This window comes from Nilaparvata lugens, unplaced genomic scaffold, assembly GCF_014356525.2.
Source record: "Nilaparvata lugens isolate BPH unplaced genomic scaffold, ASM1435652v1 scaffold4659, whole genome shotgun sequence".
NCBI classification, from domain to species: Eukaryota; Metazoa; Arthropoda; class Insecta; order Hemiptera; family Delphacidae; genus Nilaparvata; species Nilaparvata lugens.
Window position 1 is genome coordinate 431 of NW_024090742.1, and position 24,850 is coordinate 25,280.

Consider the following 24,850-nt stretch of genomic DNA (forward strand, 5'->3'; position numbering starts at 1 on the left):
ACGTTAACTTAATTAGCCAATTGTAGAGGTTCCTGATCTGCCGACTCGTCTAAAAACACCTGAAAAAACGCTTTGTTTGGCTTGGCCCTAAGGGCGGTTACAGAGCTCGACCGACCGTCAGTGCGTATGTACCATCCTGACCATACGCATCCATACATCAGTTTTTCAGTTTCAGAGCTCTCCTGACGAACGAACTGATGCGTTTTACGAAATGGACGCGTTTACAAATTATTTAAATGCAGATTTCGAATTTCAATAATATAACCTTGGCTATTATAAAACTTCTTATCAAGCTATCATAGTATATGCAGCTTATTATATGTAAAAACGGAGGCACAAAAAACGTAGATATCAAGTTCACCCCGATGGTCATCCAAAGAGAATTTTAAGGGAAATTCAGTGCCATATATATATATATATATAATATATATATATATATGGCACGAGTATATATATATATATACTCATTTCCTGGGGATGAAAATGATTTTTTTTAACTACTTCAAAATGTTCATCAAAAGTTTTAATAATAATAATAATGTTTTATTAACTCAAGAGCTTTTACAAACATAGAGTTTCGTCACACAGTAATTTATAGTCAATACAATATAATATAGTTCCATGTCAATAGTCATTCAATATAAAAATCTTATACAGCTTATCCGTTCATTGCTGAGTCAGTCCAGATCATAATAAATTAATTATAACAGAAAAACACAACATATCTAATAATGATCAAAAACTACCAAATAATAACATTTATATCACAGTCAAGTCAAACGGAGATAAACAAGAATCAATCACAGTCAGGTAGGTCAATGAGTTATCTGCAAAACTACAAGGCAACTTGAAACGTCAAAATTCATCTCGAGCTCCTGTATCACCATTGGAAAGACTTGCAGTCACTTTAAGCTAAAGACCAAATAAATGTACCGTAGATAATAATGATTTTTCTACTAAGAAAAATAGAAATAGATGAAGAAATGTATAGAAAAATTCTGATTCCAATATGATATATTTATCAATTGAATTCATTCATCATGTTATCCAATTCAATATCAGCTCATTGTATGGCAGAGGTGTCAGCACAGTGGTAATGGTGCGATCGGTCTACTGATCAGTACAGCTCTGAAAGCTTATATTTGCTTCAATAGCACTTCAGTCGACCGATGGAACGGATGCGCACGAGCTCGACCGATGGTCTTCGTACGCATTGTAAAACGCATGGCACTGACCGTGCGCATGCGTGCGGCTAGTTCTACTCTGTACGGATACATGGAATCTCTATGGAAAAGACAAGCGCGACTGACGTACGCACTGACGGTCGGTCGAGTTCTGTAACCGGCATAAGAAAGCTTCTTGTGCACACACATACACTTAGAAAGTTGTTCCTAATCATTAATGTATCTTTCATAAATGCAATACGCATTCAAATTTGTTTATAAAGATTCAAAGTTTGTTTTCATATTCTTGCTTTCACTGGTTAGGCATTACTGCCTGCTCCAAACCTCTGTGCCTCTAAAAATCAACCCATCACTTCCTAGGACATCCGTGATCTCTTCTTCAATAAAAGCCTGTTTGAGAATCCGGTCATCACTCATCCTTTTAACAAGCTCCAATCAATCATTCCTGGTCCTATTTATTCCATATCTTAAAGCAATTATGTCGAGCTGAGTCTGTATACACTAAATACACTTATTCTTCACAAAGACCGGCGGAGCCGAACAGGTTGTGACAAAAAATAATTACTAGTAGTTCTGTGAACAGTAGACCTCACCCAGTATTCTCATCCACAAGTACCTGATTGAAACTATAGACCTTATGGAAGGAGGCTCCATTTTCCTTTTATATTATCCTTGAAATGTAAAATTTCCAAAAACCTTGTATATACGTCGATGCGCAATTAAAAAAGGAACATACCTGTCAAATTTCATGAAAATCTATTACCGCGTTTCGCCGTAAATGCGCAACATATAAACATTTAAACTTTAATAGAAATGCCAAACCGTCGACATGAATCTTAGACCTCACTTCGCTCGGTCAATAAACTTTTCTTGAAGTAAGTCATTCATCTGTATTCCTGTAGCGATCTTCTCTGCTACATCATATGTTTTACATAGGAATCTCATCTCTAATGCTTCAGTAATTCAGTATATAGTCAGTTCATGACCGGCAGTCGCCAGACAGACTTCGTAATTGTTTAAAACCTGCAATGTCAAAGCATGCAACCTGCTCTCATCACTCTTGGAAAGTACCCATGTTTCGCTTCCATACTATAGTGTAGGTGCTGCTGGTTGGTTATCAAAGCAGTCTTTTTATTGATTTCAGGATTTCCAGTTGCTTGTAATATATCCCACAGTTTTTCTCTATCAAGTGAGTCTAAGGCTCAACTCACACTTACGCGACTCAGGTCGAGAAGAAACTCGACTCTAGTTGAGAGCATGTGTTTTCAAATGGTGACATCGCGGAGGACTAGAATCGACTGGTCCTGAGTGTCACCATTTGGAAACACATGCTCTCGACTAGAGTCGAGTCTCTTCTCGACCTGAGTCGTGTAAGTGTGAGTTGAGCCTAATAGTTTTTAAAAATCCACAAAGACCAGATGAGTTTCAAGGTCGAATTCTCTTCGCTTTTCAATAATTTTCTTTATGTTGAACACAATTATTTGGTCAGTGCATGTCGGCCTTTTCTGAAGCCGCATTGCTTTTCAAAAATAAGTAGCTTACTTCCATAATGGTCTGTATCCTTCCATTTATTATCCTGCTGTAAATCTTGTAATTTCGTTTGTTTCCTTCTGCCAAAATTTGTAAATTGAAAAAAAAAATCCACTTTTTTTAAAATTTGTAATACAAAATGTCACAGCAGACTACATTTTAGCTCCATTTGCCTCTTATTAGGCCTACCTCTATTTAATAATAATATATTAATAAGTAATATTATTATTCAATAAGTGATAAAATAGTTATCACTATCTAATTAAGTGACACATTACCTAGCTCGTACATTTGAACAGTTGCATAGAATTGGAACTGTTTTGGGCGTAAGCCTGAGGTACTTTTCTGTGAGTTGTGTAATACTAAATGTTCTAAAGTGTAATCTAAATTAGATAGATGGATAATCCCTATCTCAATTAGTTTGATCCATTATCAATTTGTTTCAGAAATTGAAGGACGACCTCATCACCAAAACTCTCCTGGTATATGTTGATGATCCTCACAAGGTCTTGAGTGATGTAAGTTCAAAATACAAATTGTTTTAAATCAATTGTGATGTATAATTTGTTTTCAGGTGTACATCCTACCAATATTCTGTGACTGTAGTTGAGAAGTTGATATTGTGGTAATTATTCATATTGAATGAAAAAGACTAAGAAATTGTCAAAAAGCCACAGATTTATTGATACTTAGAAAAACCGGTTTCGGTTATTACACCATTGTTGATCTCTGATAAACTAAAACTTAATACAAGAGCAGCAGAATTTATACTAGTAGGCGAGTACTGCTATTGGTCAAGGGCATGAACGTCTGCCATTGGCCCAACTAGGGAGGAGACTGTCTTGACCAATAGCAGTACTCGCCTACTAGTATAAATTCTGCTGCTCTTGTATTTAGTTTTAGTTTATCAGAGATTGACAATGGTGTAATAACCGAAACGGGTCGTTCTAAGTATCAATAAATCTGTGGTTTTTTGACAATTTCTTAAGTCTTTTTCATTCAATATTTTGTAAATTTAAAGTTTGTTTCATGTTTTTTAAAAAAGTTTTATTATCAATCTATCCAAATTCAAAACTGTTTTTTATTCTAATTTATATTTTCAGATTAAAAGTAAATTCGTATGGCTTTTGTTGGTGGTGAGTCCCTTGCGGGAAGGTCCCACCGCCTGAATATATAATTTAAGCCGTTTATATAATTTAATGAGTTTTTTCAGATTGATGATTTGGTGTAGGAATTGAAATGGACATAACCTATGCATAATATATGGACAATTTGAAACTAAATTAGGAAATTGAAGAAGTTTTTCTTTTCCGATCATTGCATTGTTTGTGCTAATCTAATAAATAAATATATATTTATATGTGTGTGATGAATGCTCACTTATATCATTGAATTAAAAAGTCTTGTGACTATTTTCTATGGGCTAGCAAAAGAAACGTTTATACTTGAAAAGACACGTACACTTGAAGCCCTGTGTCAGATAATAACACAAGAAATACAAGCGATACCCCCTACAATGTATGTAAGTTCAAAATACAATTGTTTTAAATCAATTCTGATGTATAATTTGTTTTCAGATGTACATCCTACCAATATTACTAACCACCTAATGACTTACTAAACACTAATTAATAATACGCAAAAAAAAAACAAACAAAACCTACTCTAGAACATGGTACGCCATAGTGGAGTAGGTCAATTTCCACACATAAAAACTAAACAAGTAAAGGACAGATTATAAGAATTTTTGTGTAACTAACTATTGTATGTAATTGTAATTTATCTAATATTTTGTGTAATTGATATTGTAGTTTTAGTTTTTTTGGGGAAATAAACATTTATTTATTTTGTGAATTTGAATAATATATTTCTACTTTTTTAAATAAGTGTATGTAATATACAGTTAGTATTGAATTATAGCATAGAGGAAAGATAGCATATATATGTCATACTATATTTTTTCTATGGTTGTAGTTAGTAATACAACACAACTCTAAAAATACGAAATAATAAGCATATTACATTACAAAAGTTACTTGTAATCCTTACTGTTTCTGAACTTGAATAAGTATGGAGTAGAAACTTACTCATAATTCAAATACAATTTCAATAAGCAGAGTTTTGGAATTAGTTGTTCATTTCCCTAAGCTAGGAAAATATACAATGTATATGAAATTCTAAAAGACTCAGTGCCGGTTGCACAAAATCCGGTTATAGTTTACTCGTGATTAATTCCACGAGAACCAATCAAAGAAGCCATCTCATCAAAAGGTCTTCTCTGATTGGTTCTCGTGAAATTAATCACGGTTAAAATTCAACCGGCTTTTTTTGTGCAATTGGGGCTCAATTTTGTTTGTTGATAGACTGTATCCGTCCGAACATCTTGATATATTTATGTACTTTCTAGTGAAATTAATCACAGTTAAAATTTAACCGGCTTTTGTGCAATTGGGCCTCAATTTTGTTGATAGACTGTATCCGAACATTTTGATTGTTTCTATATATATTTATCTACTTTCTAGGTCAATAAACCACTGCAGGATCGGGTTATGGCGAAAATGTTCACCCACAAATCTATGGCTGCTTCGATTTCGAAATTCAGAGAAAAATATCCAAACTGGCTGGAAGAAGTGACGGCTCTGTTGAAAACTATGAAAATGAAGAAACCGATGATGAAAAAGGAAAAGGAGGCTGAAAAGAATACAGCGGTTGGTGAAAAAAGTGAAAATAACAATGGAAAAGTTGTGAGAAGTAAGGACAGTGTTAATAAACTCGAGAAAAGTGTTAGAACTTCCGTTAGTTCCACCTCGGGTAGTTGGACAGTTTCAGGTAGTGTTCAAGTTATATCTAAATTAGAAAATGATGACGTCACCAAAAGTGAGAAAGTTTCTAAAAAAATGGGTGGAAAATCAACGAAAGTTACACCTAATAGAGGTGAGGTTACAAAAGATAGAATAAAAACTAGTGATAATGAAAAGTTTGGTGAAGAGAATGGAGAAGGGTTGCTGTTTCATTCGAGTGGGATGGATTTAGGGGGCCAAGAAAATTGGTTTGAAAAGGAGAGAAAAGTTAATAAAAGACAATGTGAAGAGGGAGAGAAGTTGATGAGTGGAGGGAAGAAAAAGAAGAAGAGGAAGATTGAAAAGGTGGAAGGAGAGGATAGTGAAGGAAATTTGGAGGATATCTTCAAAATTGAGGAGAAGGAGACTGGTAGAAGAATTGACAATGGTGAGGTTGATGGAGGTATCCTAGAGGATAGGTTTAAGAAGGGTAAGAAATTTGAAGATATAGATGTAAGTTTGAAGGGTAGGTTTGAGAAACCTGAGGTGGATGACAGAGAAAATGGATTAGATGAAGATCTGGAGGAGAGATTTTGGAAGGAGAAAGAAAACTGAGAAGAAAGTGATGGATAAAAAGAAAGAGGAAATTAAAGTTGTCGATCCTTTTTTCATGACCAACGACAACAGTGAATATTTGACGGTGGTTTCAAGTAAAGAGCAGGCTGACGCTCTTCAGAATCCCTCAAAAAACGTCAAACCATTACAAAAATGATGAAGAACTCTATTACGGTAGTAGCTTGACGGGGGGTTTCAAGCAGGTGAGTCATCATGAGCGGAGACAAGCGAGTTTTACCAATCTAGGTGGTCGGGGTTCGGGATGGTTTCGCGATAGGAAACAAAACGGGGGTTTCAGGGATTCCGGGAAAGGAGGGGGTAGAAACGAGGGTGGTTTTGGGAAGAATCGGGAAGGATTCGGGATGTCCTCCTCCTCCACCTCCTCCCTTCCGCGGCGAGAGAGAAGGAAACTGATGAACGAAGGTGGAAAAGAGACGAAGGCAGTGGGAGAGGAAAAACTGCACCCATCGTGGGAAGCAAAACGGAGACAGAGTTGTCCGGCGATTCCAACTTTTAGCGGGAAGAAAATTAAGTTTGATGATTGAGAAAATGTATTTTTATTGTAAATAAAATGTTATTTATGAATCAGCTTTGTTGTTCTATGTATAGTGAAGTCCATGGTATAATAGCAGTGGAGAAAGATAGAATAAAAGCGTTGTCGATTCTCTGCCTTGCCACTGCGTTCCATAGACCGATATACCGGTATATCTACTGTGATATCAACTGTTTATTCTTCATTATTCAAGTGAGGTCCACGTTATTCACTTGCTATCCTTGTCTATCATTCAACAAAGCAGATAGTGCTATCATTTTCTAGCTCCGCAACGTTGCCAGATCATTTTATAACAATGCCGAAAAACATAGTTAATTAACAAAATATGTGATCTTAATGAAAATTCATTATTTAATCATTGAAATATAAAGATTCTTGACTAATAAAATATAATAATTAACAGTTGATATTACATCAGATATACCGGTATCAGCTATACTCCATATGAGGCAGTCACAAGGCAGAAAATCAGCAACGCTTTTCTCCTATCTCTCTCCACTTTTTTATAACGTGGACCTCACTTGAACGATGAAGAATGAATAGTTGATATCACATCGCTTATAATAGAAGTGGAGAAAGATAGAAAAGCATTGCCGGTTCTCTGCCTTGCCAATGCCTTCCATAGAAGTTAGCCGGTATCGGTATATCTGATCCGGTATTAACTGTTTATTCTTCATTGTTCAAGTGATAACCACGTTACAATGGAAGTGGAGAGAGATAGGAGAAAATCGTTGCTGATTTTCTGACTTGTGACTGCCTTATATAGAAGATAGCTGATACAATCATTCATAGTTGAGAATGATATTGTATATATCAATGTATAATAAATGATACCGGTATATCTGATGTGATATCAACTGTTAATTTTTGTTTGAAATAATCAATTATATTTTATCCGTCAAGAATCTATCATTTTCAATGATTAAGTAATGAATTTTCTTTAAGATTACATATTTTGTTAATTAACTATTTCTATTTCGACATTGTTATAAAATGATCTGGAAACGTTTGCGTAGCTAGAAAAGGATAGCACTATCTGCTTTGTTGAATGATAAACAAGGATAGCAACACCAATGTTAATCAAATACTGCCATTATAACGTGGACCACACTATAGTTATACTCTTCTCCTAGCAGTCAAAAATAACGACTGCTCTCCGGTTCTATTCTATATGCAGCTTTAATATAATAAGATTTGTTCAACTATAATTTTTGTTTATTAGTTAGTTAACTCGAGTTATTGTTCTTTTAAATTGTTACGTTACTATTACTAAACGAAAATCCCTATAAAATGCTGTAAATCACCCCGAAGACTTCTGCTACTAATTTAATTGGGATTTTCGTTTAATAATAATTATTCATTAATTAGCATTTGAACAAATGCAACTTTAAATTTATTTCCAACTGTTACGTTACTTTATACTACGATAAGCATTATTTAATGGGTAATGGAAAGTGCTTTGGTGAATTGATGAGATGTTCAAACGTCCATTCCATCGGCGGGACTCGAACCCACGATGGTGCTAGCAGACCAACCCAGCCGGCGAACTATTATTTTGTTCAACATCAAACAAGAAGAGTATAAATATAATTCAAATTCTACCTAAACAATGGAAATATTCAACTGCAAGCCCTAACCAATTTAATTGAAGAGTTGGTTTGCTCAATTAAAAATAAATCTAATTTAGCTGTCTGTCATAATTGACAGTGATAAGAGTAGTTCTCCTTGAATAGGCTACCGCCTCTACTTCTCTCACTTTTATTATTTTCATCTCCTTCCTAGAAGAAGCCTTGTTTTATCAAAATTTACTCAATCTCATAGTCGCACTTGATCCGGAGTATCTTCACTTCAAACTCATCGGAGTGCTGGTGAAAATAAATTTTGGCTGAAAAGGTAATTCAATTCACTGTATTTACTTTTCATATTTTTGTATTTACTTTTCATATTTTGTATTTACTTTTCATATTTTGTATTTACTTTTCATATTTTTGTATTTATTTAAAGACTATGCTTGATTATGCTTGTCAATAATCATGACAATCTTTGAACCATTCTTGTTAGCAACTATAGTGAGGTTCACGTTATAATGGCAGTAGAGAAAGATAGGAGAACAACGTTGCCGAACCTCTGTCTTATCAATACCTTGCGACGGTAGCTGATACAGGTTTATTGATGTAATATGAACTGTTCCTTCTCGTTTAAAATAATCAATTTTATATTTTATTGAGCAAGAAAGATTTTTTCAACAATTTCGTAATGATAAGAAAACAAAGATATTGTCAAATTCACTAAAAACTTTAAAACAGAACCATGGTTTCACGTATCACGTAGTTGGTTTCAGCTGATGATGCGTTGGTTAACTACGTGAAACCATGGTTCTGTTTTAAAGTTTTTTATGAAATTTTAGTGAAATTTGACAATATCTTTGTTTTCTTATTATGGAGAGATTTCACATCACCATCAATTCTACTAATTTTATTAAATTTCGTAATGAATTTTCATAATTAAGATGAAATATTTTGTTAGTTAATTATGAATTCTACTTTGTTAAAAGACGATCTAGCAACAGAGCAAAGCGAGAAAGAGATAGCGCTTTGTTGAATGATAGACAAGGATAGCAATACTATTGCTAATCAAACACTACCATTATAATGCGGACCTCATTATAATAAATTATACATGATAGAATACAACAGTAAGCTAATTTATGATTGAATAGAACCTGTCAAAAATAGAGTTTGAAGTATAATAATTGTTACAAACTCCAGTTATCTTGTTACGATAATAGAAATTTATTGCCAGGTAACTTACATCGTGCATTCAACTTATTATCAATTCCCAATTTTATGATGAGTCAATTAAGACTTTTGAAAGGTTTTCTCGTACAGAAATATTCATTGTTCAAATATACCATCTTATTTATCTCTTTTCTGTATAGGGCTACTTGTAATAAAATAGAAAGAAAAATAAAAATCTCAGTACCCTTTTTGAATTATTTAATTACAACATGTTTCGGACATTGATGCCATTTTTAAGTGATATCTGGGAATATATTTCCATTAAAACTTGAAAATGGCATCAATGTCCGAAACATGTTGTGGTTAAATAATTCAAAAAGGGTACCGTACTGAGATTTTTATTTTTCTTTCTATTTTAATTGTTCAAAATATACAGCTTAATAATTTATTCACGATAGTGGTATTGCATACTTTGAATCAAGTTTTTCATTTCTGTTTTTTACTTTTTTGAGAGTAGAAATATCAGATTTATAAAGTTGAATAGGTAGTGAATTCTCTACCACATCACAAAGTACGGTAAATTATTTTGTAGAAAACCTTGGCAAGTAAGTTAATATACTGTAGCATACAATTATTAGGTACTTAATTCCATTCATTTGCCATCATGGATGCAATTTAATTGAAGAGTAAACTTTATTGTCATCGTACTGAAAAATTCACGGCAATTCTCAAAGCTATTATAGGTATCAAGTTTACATAGTATAGGTACCGGTATAGGAAAGTCATTTACGAAAAAACTCCACCGTGATGTGATAAATAATATTAAGTACTACACATCTAAAGACTTGTTTATTCATCTCATAAATTTCTATGGTTGACAAAGTAGTTTATGATAAGAGTGAGTAGAGACTAATTTTAATTTTGTCCAGTATTATGATAAGAGCATTTTATTATTGTTCCGTCGTGAGCTGTGAATGATTATTTATCTAGTAGAAACTTTCAACAGTTGTCTAGAAACTTATCTGTATTTACAAAATCTTTTGAGAATTGTTATCGGAATTTGACACTTTCTAGAGAGCTCCATTTTCTGCACAATTCATTCTACCTACTGCAATATAACTTTTTTTATTAAAATTTTCAGGTGCAAATATTGTGGTGCCATTCAATTTATATCAATCAAGAATGAAGATGTGAACTTGTGATTTTTTCGTGCTTCTAGTTTGGACAAAAATAATCGTGAGTATAGGCTATATTACATTGCTCTGATAAGTGTTGTATTGAATAATGTTATGAAATAATTTTGGATGAACCACAACAATTTTTTCTATTATACAGCGTCTGTAAATTGTGTTTCAATACTTTTTTCATGAGTCAAAATTTAGTTGTGAAACATTTCATAATCCAGAACTTTTTACTGGAAGATTTATTGCAATACACGGCCGACATCTCATACATTTCAATTTATGGAATTATAGAATAAAATTAACCTCAATTTCTTATCATATCTATGGTGAGGTCCACGTTATAATGGCAGTATTTGATCAACATTGGTGTTGCTATCCTTGTCTATCATTTGACAAAACATATATCGCTATCCTTCTATAGCTTTGCAACGTTGCTAAATCCGTTTTACTATGTAGAAGTTTAATAAATTGGGGCAGAGAATCGGCAACGCTGTTCTCCTATCTTCATTCACTGCCACTATAACGTGGACCTCACTACAGTTTTATATCTGTAAATTATTATCTCATTCTTCAGATCTATATCATTGTGCTCTGTATTATTCATTGATCATAGAATTCGTGTTATTTATTGTGATTTGAGTCTTATAAGAATATTATAAATGTCATTAATATATTAGACATTAGTTAACCATTAAGTTAATTGGCTTCTTTACAAATAAATGAAGAGTTAGTTAGAATATTCCAAGAAAATTATTGAATTGAACGCATTTCTTCGAATACAGTAGGCCCAAAGCTAGTAGACTTTCTGTCTACTAACGTTGCAGTAGGCCTACCTCAATAACCATTGAAGATATGAACTTGAAACAGGTTGCAATGTAGGCTACTCCAAATCAAATTTGACACAAGATCATATCATATTATAACTTATTTATGCCATAAATATTTTTTCAGAACATGATTATATTGATATTACAACAAATTTCTGAAATATATTCCATAAAATATACTGAATTGAGCACATTTCTTTGGAATATCTTAATAACCATTGATTATATGAACTTGTTGTGTACCTCTCAATAGGTAACCATTGACAATATTAAGGCTCAACTCACATTACGCGACTCAGGTCGAGAAGAGACTCAACTCTAGTGGAGAGCATGTGTTTCCAAATGGTGACGTCGCGGAGACTAGAATCGATGGTCTGAGTGTCACCATTTGAAAACACATGCTCTCCACTAGAGTCGAGTCTCTTCTCGACCTGAGTCGCGTAAGTGTGAGTTGAGCCTTACATGAAACCGGTTGCATTTGACACCAAATCAAATTAATTGCTAGCCTATTTGTTAATTCCAAATAATGATATTGCTGATTAATTTTACTACGGGTCTTCTATAAGACTGCTGTAATAATAATAGCTCATAGAGTAGGCTACAAATAAATAAATATCGTATGTGTAATTTCAATAAATTAATAACAGGATAAAAATATTAGAATTTCTGCAAATTCTTTACACAACGGGTCTTCTCCAAGGCTGGCCACACATCGATTAGTCAAGACAAGACTAGTCACGTTTAGTCACTAAATACTTCACATGTTCGCTTATGACGCAACACACACTGATTAGTCATTGCTATTAGACATGACTCCATAAGGCTTGGCACACACCAGTTAGTCAAGACAGGACATGATCAGACTCGTTCAGTCACAATACTTCACATACTAGTTGCTTATGAAGACATGTCTAATTGCAATGACTAATCAGTGTGTGTTGCGCCATAAGCAACTATAGTAGAAGTAGGTGTGTTTGATCATGTCTTGTCTTGTCTTGACCAACTGGTGTGTGCTTAGCCTAAGCAACTATGTGAAGTATTGTGACTAAACGTGACTAGTCTTGTCTTGACTAATCGGTATGTGACCAGCCTAAGACTGCAATAATTATTGTAACTCCTACAAAAGATGAATACCGTATGTGTAATTTCAATACAGTAAATTAATAACAGGATAAAAATATTACATTTTATTATTCTTCTGTAGACCGTAATTGCAGTTCCTACAAGAAATAAATACCGTATATACAATTTCAATAAATTAATAACAAGATAAATATTAGAAATTATCTTTCTTTTGTGGACCGTAATAATTGTAGTTACCTACAAAACATAAATACTCTGGTATGTGAAGTTTCAATTAAAACTAGTAGTTCTGTGAATAGTGGACCTCGCAACCACAGCCTCCTCTTATACTGTCCATCAGAGTAAATCCTGTATGTATGTCGTGTCGGCGAGATATCGGTGCGAAAACGGTTAATGGCTGTTGGGGTTGGTGTATCAAAAATGCAAACATCAAAAGCTAATCTCCTTTAAGACGTACTGGCAACAGGACAGCCAGTTCAAAGCAGAGAAAGGTCGAGAGACAATACTATGTTATTTTTTAGTTATTTATTGCATGCAATCAATATTTCATTTAATAGTGCATAAAAATCGCATTCAATGAGGCATGCAATTGATAGTTCACACAGCAGCTGATTTTTTTTACCAAGTTACATTGAGATATTATACATACATACATTTTTGGGACTCATCATAATAGTGTGTGAATTAAGTTATTATTTACATAACCTCTAGACCGTGTATTCCAAATTAAGGTTTAAAGCAGTTTGGGCGAATGCCTGCTGTTTTACCTGCATTGTATCTATTGTCTATGAATAAATAAAATAAATAATGAAATGAATATGAATTGCATGAGTCATGGCATGCAATTTATAATCCAATCGACAGCTGATTTATGATGAATAATTCTATAGTCTGATTTTGACTCCAATATTGGCGTATGAAGGAGGCTCCTTTATCCTTTTATATTATCCTTGAAATTCAAAATTTCCAAAAACCTTGTAAATACGTCGACGCGCAATTTAAAAAGAAGCATACCTGTTAAATTTCATGAAAATCTATTGCTTCGTTTCGCCGTAAATGCGCAACATATAAACATTTAAACATAAAGAGAAATGCAAAACTGTCGGCTTGAATCTTAGACCTCACTTTGCTCGGTCAATTATCTTCTTCTTCTTTGGCTGTGCCTTATCCTATTTGAATGGGGTCGGTATTCCTTCCTCTTAGTCTACCTCTCCACAAAGCCCTATCCAATGCTTCCTCTCTCCTCCAACCATTCTCAGGCAAGTCAGCCGCTATTTATCTCCCCACTCATCCTAGGTCTACCTCGTCCTCTCACACCATCCAAACCAAATCCTGCACTCTTCGTCCAACATAATCCTCCTCCCGTCGCTGTACATGCCCAAAACCACTCATCCTTGTCTCCCGCATTTCTTTCCCAGTGGTCCAACTTTTACAGTGCCTCAATCAATTCATTTTCTTATTATCTCTTCTTGTAACCCCATCATATTTTTACCATTTTAACATCATCTCAGTCACTTCCATCTTTCGTTCCTGTTTCCTTGAAATGGGCCATGTTTCGTTCCATACAGCATCGCTGGCCTCACAACTGATCTATACACGTTTCCCTTCATTTGACAATTCACTCTCTTATCACAAAGAACCCCACTCATTTTTCTCCAGTTCATCCATCTACATTTATTCTATGCTATATTCTACATCAAGCCCTTCATCTCTCTGTACATTTGAACCCAGCTACCCAGGTACTTAAAACTTGCAACTGGTTGGACTTGCAATTGATAACAGTATAAATATTACAATTTATATTTTATTTTCTAGATGAAGTCGTCTGTTCTGTGCATCCTAGCACTGACTATAGTGGTGGGAAAAAGTGTGGAGTCAGCAAATATCCTAGTTCTGATGCCACTGCCATTCCCAAGTCACACCAGAACCTACATGCCCCTTTTCAAGGAGTTGGCCCTCAGAGGACACAATGTCACATTCTACTCGGCGTTTCCTTTCAAAGAAGAAATTCCCAACTTGAAAACTGTCATGGTCGATAATTTCTTGGAAGGATTCATACGTGAGTATGCTTACATAAATATGAAATTTGAATGGAACAGATTTGATTTCGAAACTTCTTTATCTATCCATGAAGATACTAGATATGAACAATTTACAATATTATTATACAGAGTCTTTCTAAATGATGGACCCATTTTCAAAAATTGGTATTTAGATTATATTAGACTAGCCGTCAGACTCACTTCGCTCGCCATATCCGTCTAGCCAGGGGGCTCCGCCCCTGGACCCCCGACTGGATCGTCCAAGAATGAGATCAGCAGGCTCGCTTCGCTCGCCTGAATTTTTCATTTGAACATTTTTATCATATGTTAGGACAATCCAGTCGGGGGTCCAGACTAAACGTCTGGCTAAACGGATATGTTGAGCGAAGCGAGCCTGACGTCTAGTAATATAATATTCCCAGGATTGAAGTAGCAGTGCCCAATCAATTTTTCCGCGATAAATGCATTTAAATCTTCAACTTGGTGCCAACCTAACAAAGTCAACTCAACTTAATGCCAACCTGACAAAATTATTAATTTAGATGCCAGTTAACAACTGTTCGAAGAGGTACTCTATCTAGATTATAGTGTTCTATAGTAACATATGATATGGAAATTTCATTATAATTAAGAGATTGGGAGAAGAAGAAATATACATGCTAAAAGACGAACTTTAAACCCTTGAAAACAACCCACAGTTAAAATATTGCCAAAAATTTCTTAGTGCGCCTCTAAAGGCCAACTGAACATACCTACCAAATTGAACGTTTTGGTCCGGTAGATTTTTAGTTCTGCGAGTGAGTCAGTCAGTCAGTCAGTGAGTGAGTGAGTGAGTGCCATTTGGCTTTTATATATATAGATTTTTATCATGTCCTGAACATCCACAATAGTGGACAGAGGATGGGTCAAATTCTTCTTATATAGATAAAAAACACATAATGAAATGTTTGAACAGGAAAATCAGTCGTATAGATCACTCACACTAGTACACCTGCTTTAGCCTACTTAATCACATACAGGACATAGTTAGGCAGTCCAATTATAAAACTCATCTAACGAATAAAATGGTCTCTCAACCAGCCAATCTCTGAGTTTAATTTTGAAATTCCTGATGTCCAAATTTTTCATGTTGGCCGGTAGAGAATTATAAATTTTTGGCCCGCGACTTTTCAAAGAGAGTGGTTCTGTGAGCTATAGAAGAAAACTTGTTGGAGTGGCGGGTATTATAATTATGTGAATCTCCATGACGGCTGAAAGTGTTAGTATTTTTCTTAATATAGGTACATATCTCTGGGATATAAAGAAAGGTCAATGTGAGGAGGTTTCCTCTCCTTAAAAGCTCACGACAGCTACGTATATGTTAGAGGCTTGTTAAAGATCACCCTGACCGCTCTCTTTTGGACCTCCAATACCTTTTTAGCTGTAGATGAATTTGAATGAAAAAGACTAAGAAATTGTCAAAAAACCACTGATTTATCAGTAAAAATCAGTGGTTTTTGACAATTTCTTAGTCTTTTTCATTCAATATGAATAATTACCACCATATCAACTTCTCAACTATACACAAAAAGTAGATGAATCTCCCCAAACAATATGAATAATTACCACAATATCAACTTCTCAACTACACAAAAAGTAGATGAATTTCCCCAAACAATGATACTATATTTTAGAAATGGGTAAAAATATCCATAATAAACACATAGCAATGACTTGAAACTTATTGCTCCTCCAAGTACCCGTAGCGAAAAACAGGCAGAACTCAGCTTTTCACACAATCTATTAGTGTGTTCCACTCATTTCAGGTTCCTATCAAGTAGCACACCCAGGAATTCCACTGAATCCACATCCCTAGCTGAATCTGATTGTGATTCAAGTAGATGTTACTCTGTGTGAATTGTGTTGATTTGAAAGACATCACTGTTGTTTTGTTCAGATTCATTGACAAACCATTGACTAAAAACCAAGATTCTATATTTTTCAATTCACGAGGGATATTTTGAGAAATAACTTCAACATTGGCACCTGAAATCATGAATGAAGTATCATCTGCATATTGGAAACTGGTCTATTTGTACAAGTTTATTTTATTTATTTAAGTAAAAATGCAAAATGTACAACCTTTATACCAATGGCAAGAGATAGTTTCAAAGTTTTTTTTAATGCCTTACAAGTGTTGAATGTGGCCTCCGGCTGCTGTACGGCAAACATCTACGCGGTACCAAACTCGCCCCAGACGCGAGAAAGCGTATCTAGTGTTATTGAGTGCACGGCAGCAGTGATACGGTTCTGCAGATCGTGTAGCAGCCGGAGACCATATTGAACACTTGTAAGTTATTAGAAAAACTTTGAAACTTTCTCTTTCCATTGGTATAGAGGTTGAACATTTTGCATTTTTACTTAAATAAATAAAATCAACTTGTACAAATAGACCAGTTTTCCAATATGCAGATGATACTTCATTCATGATTTCAGGTGCCAATGTTGAAGTTATTTCTCAAAATATCCCTTGTGAATTGAAAAATATAGAATCTTGGTTTTTAGTCAATGGTTTGTCAATGAATCTGAACAAAACAACAGTGATGTCTTTCAGATCAATACAATTCACACAGAGTAACATCTACTTGAATCACAGTCAGATTCAGCTAGAGGATGTGGATTCCGTGGAATTCCTGGGTGTGCTACTTGATAGGAACCTTAAATGGGTGGAACACACTAATACATTGTGTAAAAAGCTTAGTTCTGCCTGTTTTTCGCTACGGGTACTTGGAGGAGAAATAAGTTTCAAGTCATTGCTAAGTGTTTATTATGGATATTTTACCCATTCCTGAAATATTGTATCATTGTTTGGGGAAATTCATCTACTTTTTGTGTAGTTGAGAAGTTGATATTGTGGTAATTATTCATATTAAATGAAAAAGACTAAGAAATTGTCAAAAACCACTGATTTTTACTGATAAATCAGTGGTTTTTTGACAATTTCTTAGTCTTTTTCATTCAAATTCATCTACAGCTAAAAAGGTATTGAAGGTCCAAAAGAGAGCGGCCAGGGTGATTTTTAACAAACCTCTAACATATCACAGAGTGATGAAAGATATTAGAACAACGTTGCCGATCCTCTGTCTTGTCAATGCCTTCTATAGACGATAGCTGATACAGCTTTATTGATGTAATATCAACTGTTCATTCTCGTTCGAAATAATCAATTATATTTTATTAAGCAAGAAATTATAATTTTTCAATAGTTTTATAATCAAGTTGGAATATTTTGTCAATTAATTATTCATTCTACATTGCTAAAAGACGATCTGGTAACAGAGCAAAGCGAGAAAAAGATAGCGCTATCCGCTTTGTTGAATGATAGACAAGGATAGCAATACCATTGCTAATCAAACACTGCCATTATAACGTGGACCGCACTATAGTGTGTGTTATGTACTCTGTCAAAAGATGTTGAACGAGGGCTGATTCTAAATGCCGACATTTTAATATTATTTAAATAAAACTATAACTATGACTGATAAACTATAACTATAACCATAGAGAAACAATAGCATAAGTAGATATCCCATGGTATAGGGCGTTTATGTCGCAACTTTTACTGTTATCTCAAGCCGATAGTCCATGTAACTCTTTCCCGTGAAGCTGTGTGACACTGGTAGGCTCTCAAATTGTGCCGTTCATACACTCTCACCCCAACAAAACAGTTAAATTCGACAATAATCAACAGTAATAGCTTGAGATAACAGTAAAAGTGGCGACATAAACGCCCTTACCATGGGATATCTAATACGCTATTGTTTCTCTATGCTATAACTATGGCTGACTGAGACAGAGAGGGTTTGTATAAAATGATTAAGAATTTTGAAAGTCAATTTGACAAACCAATGACCAGTTACCTACTGTAAACGTAATATGAGACCAAATTTTACATATGGATGGCTAGGCCCGCCGCAAAGTAGACCCACGCAAATCCACGAAAAGCAACCCACCCCTTGTTTTGTAAACCATTATTGCTATAGAATTTATTTATTTATTTATTCGTTGATATAATACAAATCATATGAATATGATCGGGATAGAACAACAGGCATAGCCCAAAACTATTCTGTTCCCAAATTTTGATAAATATAAATGTCCGAATTATTCATAATCAATCAGCTGATAAGTGAATTATTCATTGCATGTAATATTATCATTACACAGATGTCTGGAGAAGCCTAGCAATGGTTTACAAAACATTCCACGGCGTGGGTTGCTTTCCGTGGACTAGCGTGGGTTTACTTTGCGGCGGGCCTTAGTACCATAGCAAATTTTAGCGGTCCTATTATAAGTGCTTATTTTTTAATTTTCATAGCTTACAAATAACTTTGATATAAAATACAAAACTATAAAGGCCTTATGATGATTATCTTTTAATTCCAGACGACATAGCCAAATCCAACTTCGCAGACTTCAACGGCGGAGACACGTGGTATTCGTGTGGCGTATGGGTCTGACATGCTCCGAAAAACTCCTGCAACAGCCACCCATCAAACAGCTGATGCAGTTCCAAGGACACCTAGACGTATCCTGCTAGAAACCTTCTTCGCGCACGAGTACCTAACAGCATTCGGCCACAAGTTCCAAGCGCCAATCATAACCGCAATCCGTTTCGGGCCGAAAAACTGGCTCAACTTCAATGTCGGAAACCGAATCCGTTCTCGTATGTTGCCGATTTCCGCCTGGAAGCTGACGGTCAGATGGATTATTTCCAGAGGATCTCGAATCTGATGATAGGTACGGCATATCTATTAATTAAGACGAGCAATCTGTATTTATATATCTGGTTATTTTAATATCTGGTTATTTATGTTCAACGGGTCTCGAAAACGGCTCTAAAGATTTTAACGAAATTTGGAACATAGTAGGTTTATGATATAAAGATTCGATTGCACTAGGTCTCAACCTTGACAAAACTCGCTGAACGACATTAAAAGGATAATATTCACCCTTGGCTGAAACAGCTGTGGATAGTAAAAAAGTGAGTATGTGAAAAATCAAAATATCGCATCCCCGAAATTCATAAGATGACGTATAGCCAGCTGTGAAATATAAACACGATCATTTTAGAGATATTGTGTTCTACTGTTTATCAATAATAAAAATACGAGCAAAGCCATAGCCTACATAGATAGAAAGTAAGCAATGGCTCGGTGCCCCGATATTAGGATATGATAGTAACTAATAAAATGTGATAATATTAAAAAAATAATAATAGTATGATTGTAGTAATATTAACTATTTGAAGAGGGCTACTCATTTATCAGGAAATAAAAAACTAAGTACCCTGTACAAGTCTTGAAATTGACATGTTGTGAATAAAAGTTTTTAATAAAGGGTAGGCTACTTAAGGCCGGTTTCCGAGCTCGGGATTTAGGTAAGTTCTAGACTTTAAACCGCTGGAGTCAGAAAATTGGCTTTCCAAAACGGGGGTAGCACTACCTCCGTAAACAAGCCGTAGTGCATTCGTGTGACGTCAGCACAGGTAGGGCTCCCCACACAATAAAAACACTAGCTGATATGAATCAGCTGAAATCAAACGAATTTCTATTGGTGTAGGAGCCCTACCTGTGCTGACGTTACACGAATGCACTACGGCTTTGTTTATGGAGGTAGTGGGCGTAGTCGCAGTACATAGTTTCAGCAAAATAAATCGTTATTTTCTCATTTCTACAATTTGGAACGTTTTTCCTTGACGAAATGAAACATTCCTAAATAATTCAAAATAGCTGAAACTTTACACTATTTTAACTTTATTTTATTCTGTGTTCAATTTTATAGTTTTTCGAAATTTAATTTGAACGTGACTTTGACTATGACTAAAAAATTGTCACGTTACGTTCCGTTTCGGAAAGCCAATTTTCTGACTCCAACTGTTTAAAGTATAGAACTTAATTAAATCCTGAGCTCTGAAACCGGCCCTGATTTTTCATTTTCTGAGGATTGATTGATTGATTGATTGATTGATTGATTGAGTACTTTATTTATGTAGATTACAATATAACTGGCTTATACACTTATATACAATAGCTTACAATACAGCAAAATTATAGATGAATTTACATAATATAGACTAAGAAAATAATTATTGAACTGTATATGATATGAAAAAGCAGTTTGTAATATAATAACTATAGATAATAATCATATTGTTATGCATCTACATAAATTGGCGGAGCTTTGGACATATCAATGTCCATTCTTCGGAAAGAATATTAAAAATATCCTCCCCACTAACTCTCTACCAAACGTTAATTCGGAGGATATGATAGGTATAGGATATACAGAGTGTCCCACGATAGGTGTGACAGCCGAAACCATAAATTCTTCATGAAATTTACAACAAAAAGTGTCTAGCAAAATTTTCTTATATCGACCTTAGTTTTCAAGAAGCTGACGGTCAGAAGGACTATTTCCAGAGGATCTTGAATCTGATGATAGGTACCATAGGATATTTATTTATACGATTAATTTATTATCTTAGGGACTGTACCGTATATAGGATATGATAGGTGGAGGATATAAAGAGTGTCCACGATAGGGTGTAACAGCCGAAGATCATAGATTCTTTTCACGGGTTAGGCTAGGCTCACACCAGTTAGTCAAGACAAGACAAGACATGATCAGACACGTTTAGTCACAACTCTTCACATTGTTGATAACTCGAGCTTACGCACAGGCCTTGTTGCCTATGTAAGCTCATTCCTATCTGATGCAAGAATTATACAAGAATAAAATACAAGAGTTCTATTGTTTAGTATAGTTCTATATTTTGTTGTTTGTTTTTTGTATGTATATATATCATTTCTTGAATTGTATAAACTTTATTGCTCTAACTATGTAACTGCTTGAATTGTATTCAGAAGGAAAAATAAATTGAATTGAAATTGAAATTGAATTGAATTGAAATTGAAATTGAAATTGTTGTTTATGACGCAACTCACACTGATTAGGTGTGTATGTCACCAGCTAGTCAAGACAAGACAAGACAAGACATGATCAGAAGTTCACATAGTTTCTTATGATGCAACACACACTGATTGGTCATTGCAATTAGACATGTATCCATAAGCAACTGTGTGAAGTATTGTGTCTGATCATGTCTTGTCTTGTCTTGACTAACTGGTGTGTGCCCAGCCTAATCAGTGTGAGATGCGTCATAAGCAAAAATGTGAAGAGTTGTGACTAACGTGTCTGATCATGTCTTGACTTGTCTTGACTAACTGCTGTGAGCCGAGCCTAAGTCATTGCAATTAGACATGTCCTGTTCCGAACTTCTGTGCCTCTAGAATCAACCCATCAAATGTCTACTACTAATATTTTTATTGTATTGAAATAAATTTGATTTGATTCGAGGTCTGTTCACGAGGGTTACGGGCTACTACTGGTACCTGCCCAGACAGGAGGCTACCATGCGCACGTACTTCGATTACGCAGGTGTTGACACCCTTCCGCCGCTGAAAGATATGTTGGCGGCAACTACGATGTCCCTGGTTGACGGCCATCATGCCATCAGTTACGTGGCACCCAACCTGCCCAATATTGTGCCCGTTGGAGGCATTCATATTTCGGCCAATAGTACGCTTCCTGAGGTCAGTCTTAACTTATACTGTACATCTTATTCAATTCTATTTTTGAGTACTTGTTAAGGTTATATGTGGTAGTAATTCATACCGCAATCCAAAACCGGTAGCAAATTCATACGGTAGCAATTCAAAAGAAAGACTAGATATCACCACTATTGTATTGACAATATAAACTCTATCATCCAGTAGGCCTACTCTTTCAACTATTCTGTTTTAAAAATTGATCGTTATAGTGTTTTATTTAATTTTCCATACCCACAAACAAGCTCAAATATTATGATGTGGGCATCCAAAAAACATTCACCCCAATACTAGCCGACTGCAGTATTTGAAATCTGAAAAGACAACAAAATTTGTTTTGAAATCTATAGTGAGGTCCAAGTTATGATGGCAGTGAAGGAAGATAGGAGAAAAGCGTTGCCAATTCTCTGCCTTGTTACTGCCTTCTATAGAAGATAGCTGATAGCGAAGAGGATTCTGATGTAATATAAACTGTTCATGCTTCTCAAATGAATAAATTATATTCAATTTGCAAGAAAAAAATATTTTCACTGATTTAATAATAAATTTCCATAATTGGTATTAGATATTGTTAGTAGGCTATAATTAATTATATTTTCACATTGTTATAAAACGATCTAGCAACTTTGGGAGCTAGAAAGGATATTGCTATCTGCTTTGTCGAATGATAGACAAGGATAGCAACACCAATCTCAATCAAGTACCTACTGCCATTATATAGTGGACCTCACTACCCTTGTTAGCTCTACCGTATTCCCCATTTAGAATTTTAGGAAGGCCTAACCCTTATCAATGGAATTCAATGTTCTTTTCAAAATAATTACTTATTAAAAGGAGAATAATGTTGATCTATTCAGGAGACAAGACAATTCCCCAGTCAATAGACTGTGGCGAAGAATAAACTGAACTAAACTGGGATAACTCCTCAGATCTAAACTAGATATCTTTTGTATGAAAATTATTCTTTGTTATCAACTTTCTCTATTTTTTCTTGAAGGCTCTGAAAATTGAAATTTAAAGTGTAATAAATTTACACTTCATAGCCATCACACCATGATGGTATCCAATTTTGTTATTATTAATACTTATTCATAGTTTTCAAAATTATTGATAATATAGGTTGTCCCATAAAGAACGCAACATTTGAATTCTTAATATTGAAATATTCACTTGAAATTTCACAATCACCAATGAAAGTCCACAATTAACGGAAAGAATGTACTCACTATTGTAATTATAAAGAATAATATTGTAGAATTTCAAGTAGATAATTATGTTATTAACAATTCAATGTTGAGTCTAAGAGTCAAGTCTACGGTTTGGCATTTCTCTTAATGTTTAAATGTTTGAATGTTTATATGTTGCGCATTTACGGCGAAACGCGGTAATAGATTTCCATGAAATGTGACAGGTATGTTTCTTTTAAATTGCGCGTCGACGTATATACAAGGTTTTTGGAAATTGTTCGTGTCGGATCCTTATAGTGTAAGGACCTTCGTTCCAAATTTCAAGTCTTTCCGGTAATTGGGAGACGAGATTATCGTGTACATGACGCACATACACTCATACACACACACACACACACACACACACACACACACACACACACACACACACACACACACACACACACCCACACACACACACCACACACACACACACACACACACATACAGACCAATACCAAAAACCATTTTTGGACTCAGGGACTTTGAAAAGTATAGAAATTAGAAATTGGGTTGTACCTTAATTTTTTCGGAAAGCATACTTTCCTTCCTATGTACTAGGCAAGAAAAGTCTAAACAAGTTGATACTAGATAATATATGTTCATATGATTATTTATTTATTATTCATTATTTCTGGTTGAAATTATTTAGAATGTTTTCAAGTTTTTAAAATGTTTTTAATAAAAGGTACTACAAGTTTTCATATTGTTATTACAATAGCTATTATTGTTATTACTACAAGTTTTTATATTGTTTTTATCATTTGAATAAAGTAACCATATAAGTGAAGTGATTTTACCTTACTTCTCTCTATATAATTGAAATGTGCTTGACAAAATTTTGAAAATTTTCAGGACCTGAAAAGTGGATAGAAGACTCGCCCCATGGCATAATCTACCTGAGTTTGGGCTCACCGCTGAGATCAGCTGATCTGAAACGCGAATACGTCGACATTTTTTGTACAAGTGCTGGGAAATTGCCGCAGAGAATTCTGTGGAAGTGGGAGGCAGACGATATTCCTGGACGTCAGACAACGTCAAGATCTCCAAATGGTTTCCTCAGCAGGCTATTTGGGTGAGTAATATTTTTCTAATAAAGTCCACATAAGTTTTTTGACTTTTAATTGAGTAAGATCACTACCGTCCGTAAACAAAGTCGTAGTGCATTCGTGTGACGTCGCTCAGGTAGGGCTCCTACACCAATAAAATTTGTTGATTTTAGCTGATCTATAACAGCTAGTGTTTTTATTGGTGTAGGAGCCCTACCTGTGCTGACGTCAGACGAATGCACTAAGGCTTGTTTACGGAGGTAGTGGTAAGATGTGCATACAGTGAAGAGGGAAGAGTTATAGGGAAGTGGGATAGAGCAAGACCATCTGGAGAAATTTCTCCAGAACTGAGCGTTCTCCAGATGGTCTTGGATAGAGATACCTCCTTTT

At 34.8% G+C, this 24,850-nt stretch overlaps 2 protein-coding genes across 2 annotated transcripts; both read left to right on the top strand.

The window, feature by feature from the left end:
- Positions 1-3,160: 3,160 nt before the first annotated feature.
- On the top strand, positions 3,161-6,697 carry LOC120355761 (serum response factor-binding protein 1-like; the record flags this gene model as incomplete). Its single annotated transcript, XM_039444434.1, is given in 2 exon segments — positions 3,161-3,232; positions 5,237-6,697. Coding segments are annotated over 2 exon segments (945 nt in total), but the record flags the coding sequence as incomplete, so codon positions are not given.
- Positions 6,698-8,438: 1,741 nt separating this feature from the next.
- LOC120355762 (UDP-glycosyltransferase UGT4-like) lies at positions 8,439-24,364 on the top strand. Its single transcript, XM_039444435.1, has 6 exons — positions 8,439-8,555; positions 10,542-10,636; positions 14,310-14,553; positions 19,136-19,315; positions 21,935-22,170; positions 24,267-24,364. Exons 3-6 carry the CDS (start codon positions 14,310-14,312, stop codon positions 24,282-24,284), a joined length of 678 nt encoding a protein of 225 aa, XP_039300369.1. The 5' UTR covers positions 8,439-8,555; positions 10,542-10,636; the 3' UTR covers positions 24,285-24,364.
- Positions 24,365-24,850: the final 486 nt, after the last annotated feature.

Bases quoted from the DNA above. Each gene is read 5' to 3' on its own strand.
- LOC120355762 (XM_039444435.1), top strand. From the start codon at position 14,310: ATGAAGTCGTCTGTTCTGTGCATCCTAGCACTGACTATAGTGGTGGGA. The intron at 14,554-19,135 runs GTGAGTATGCTT...TTCGCGCACGAG, and splicing joins TTTCTTGGAAGGATTCATAC to TACCTAACAGCATTCGGCCA. The intron at 19,316-21,934 runs GTACGGCATATC...ATTTGATTCGAG, and splicing joins GATCTCGAATCTGATGATAG to GTCTGTTCACGAGGGTTACG.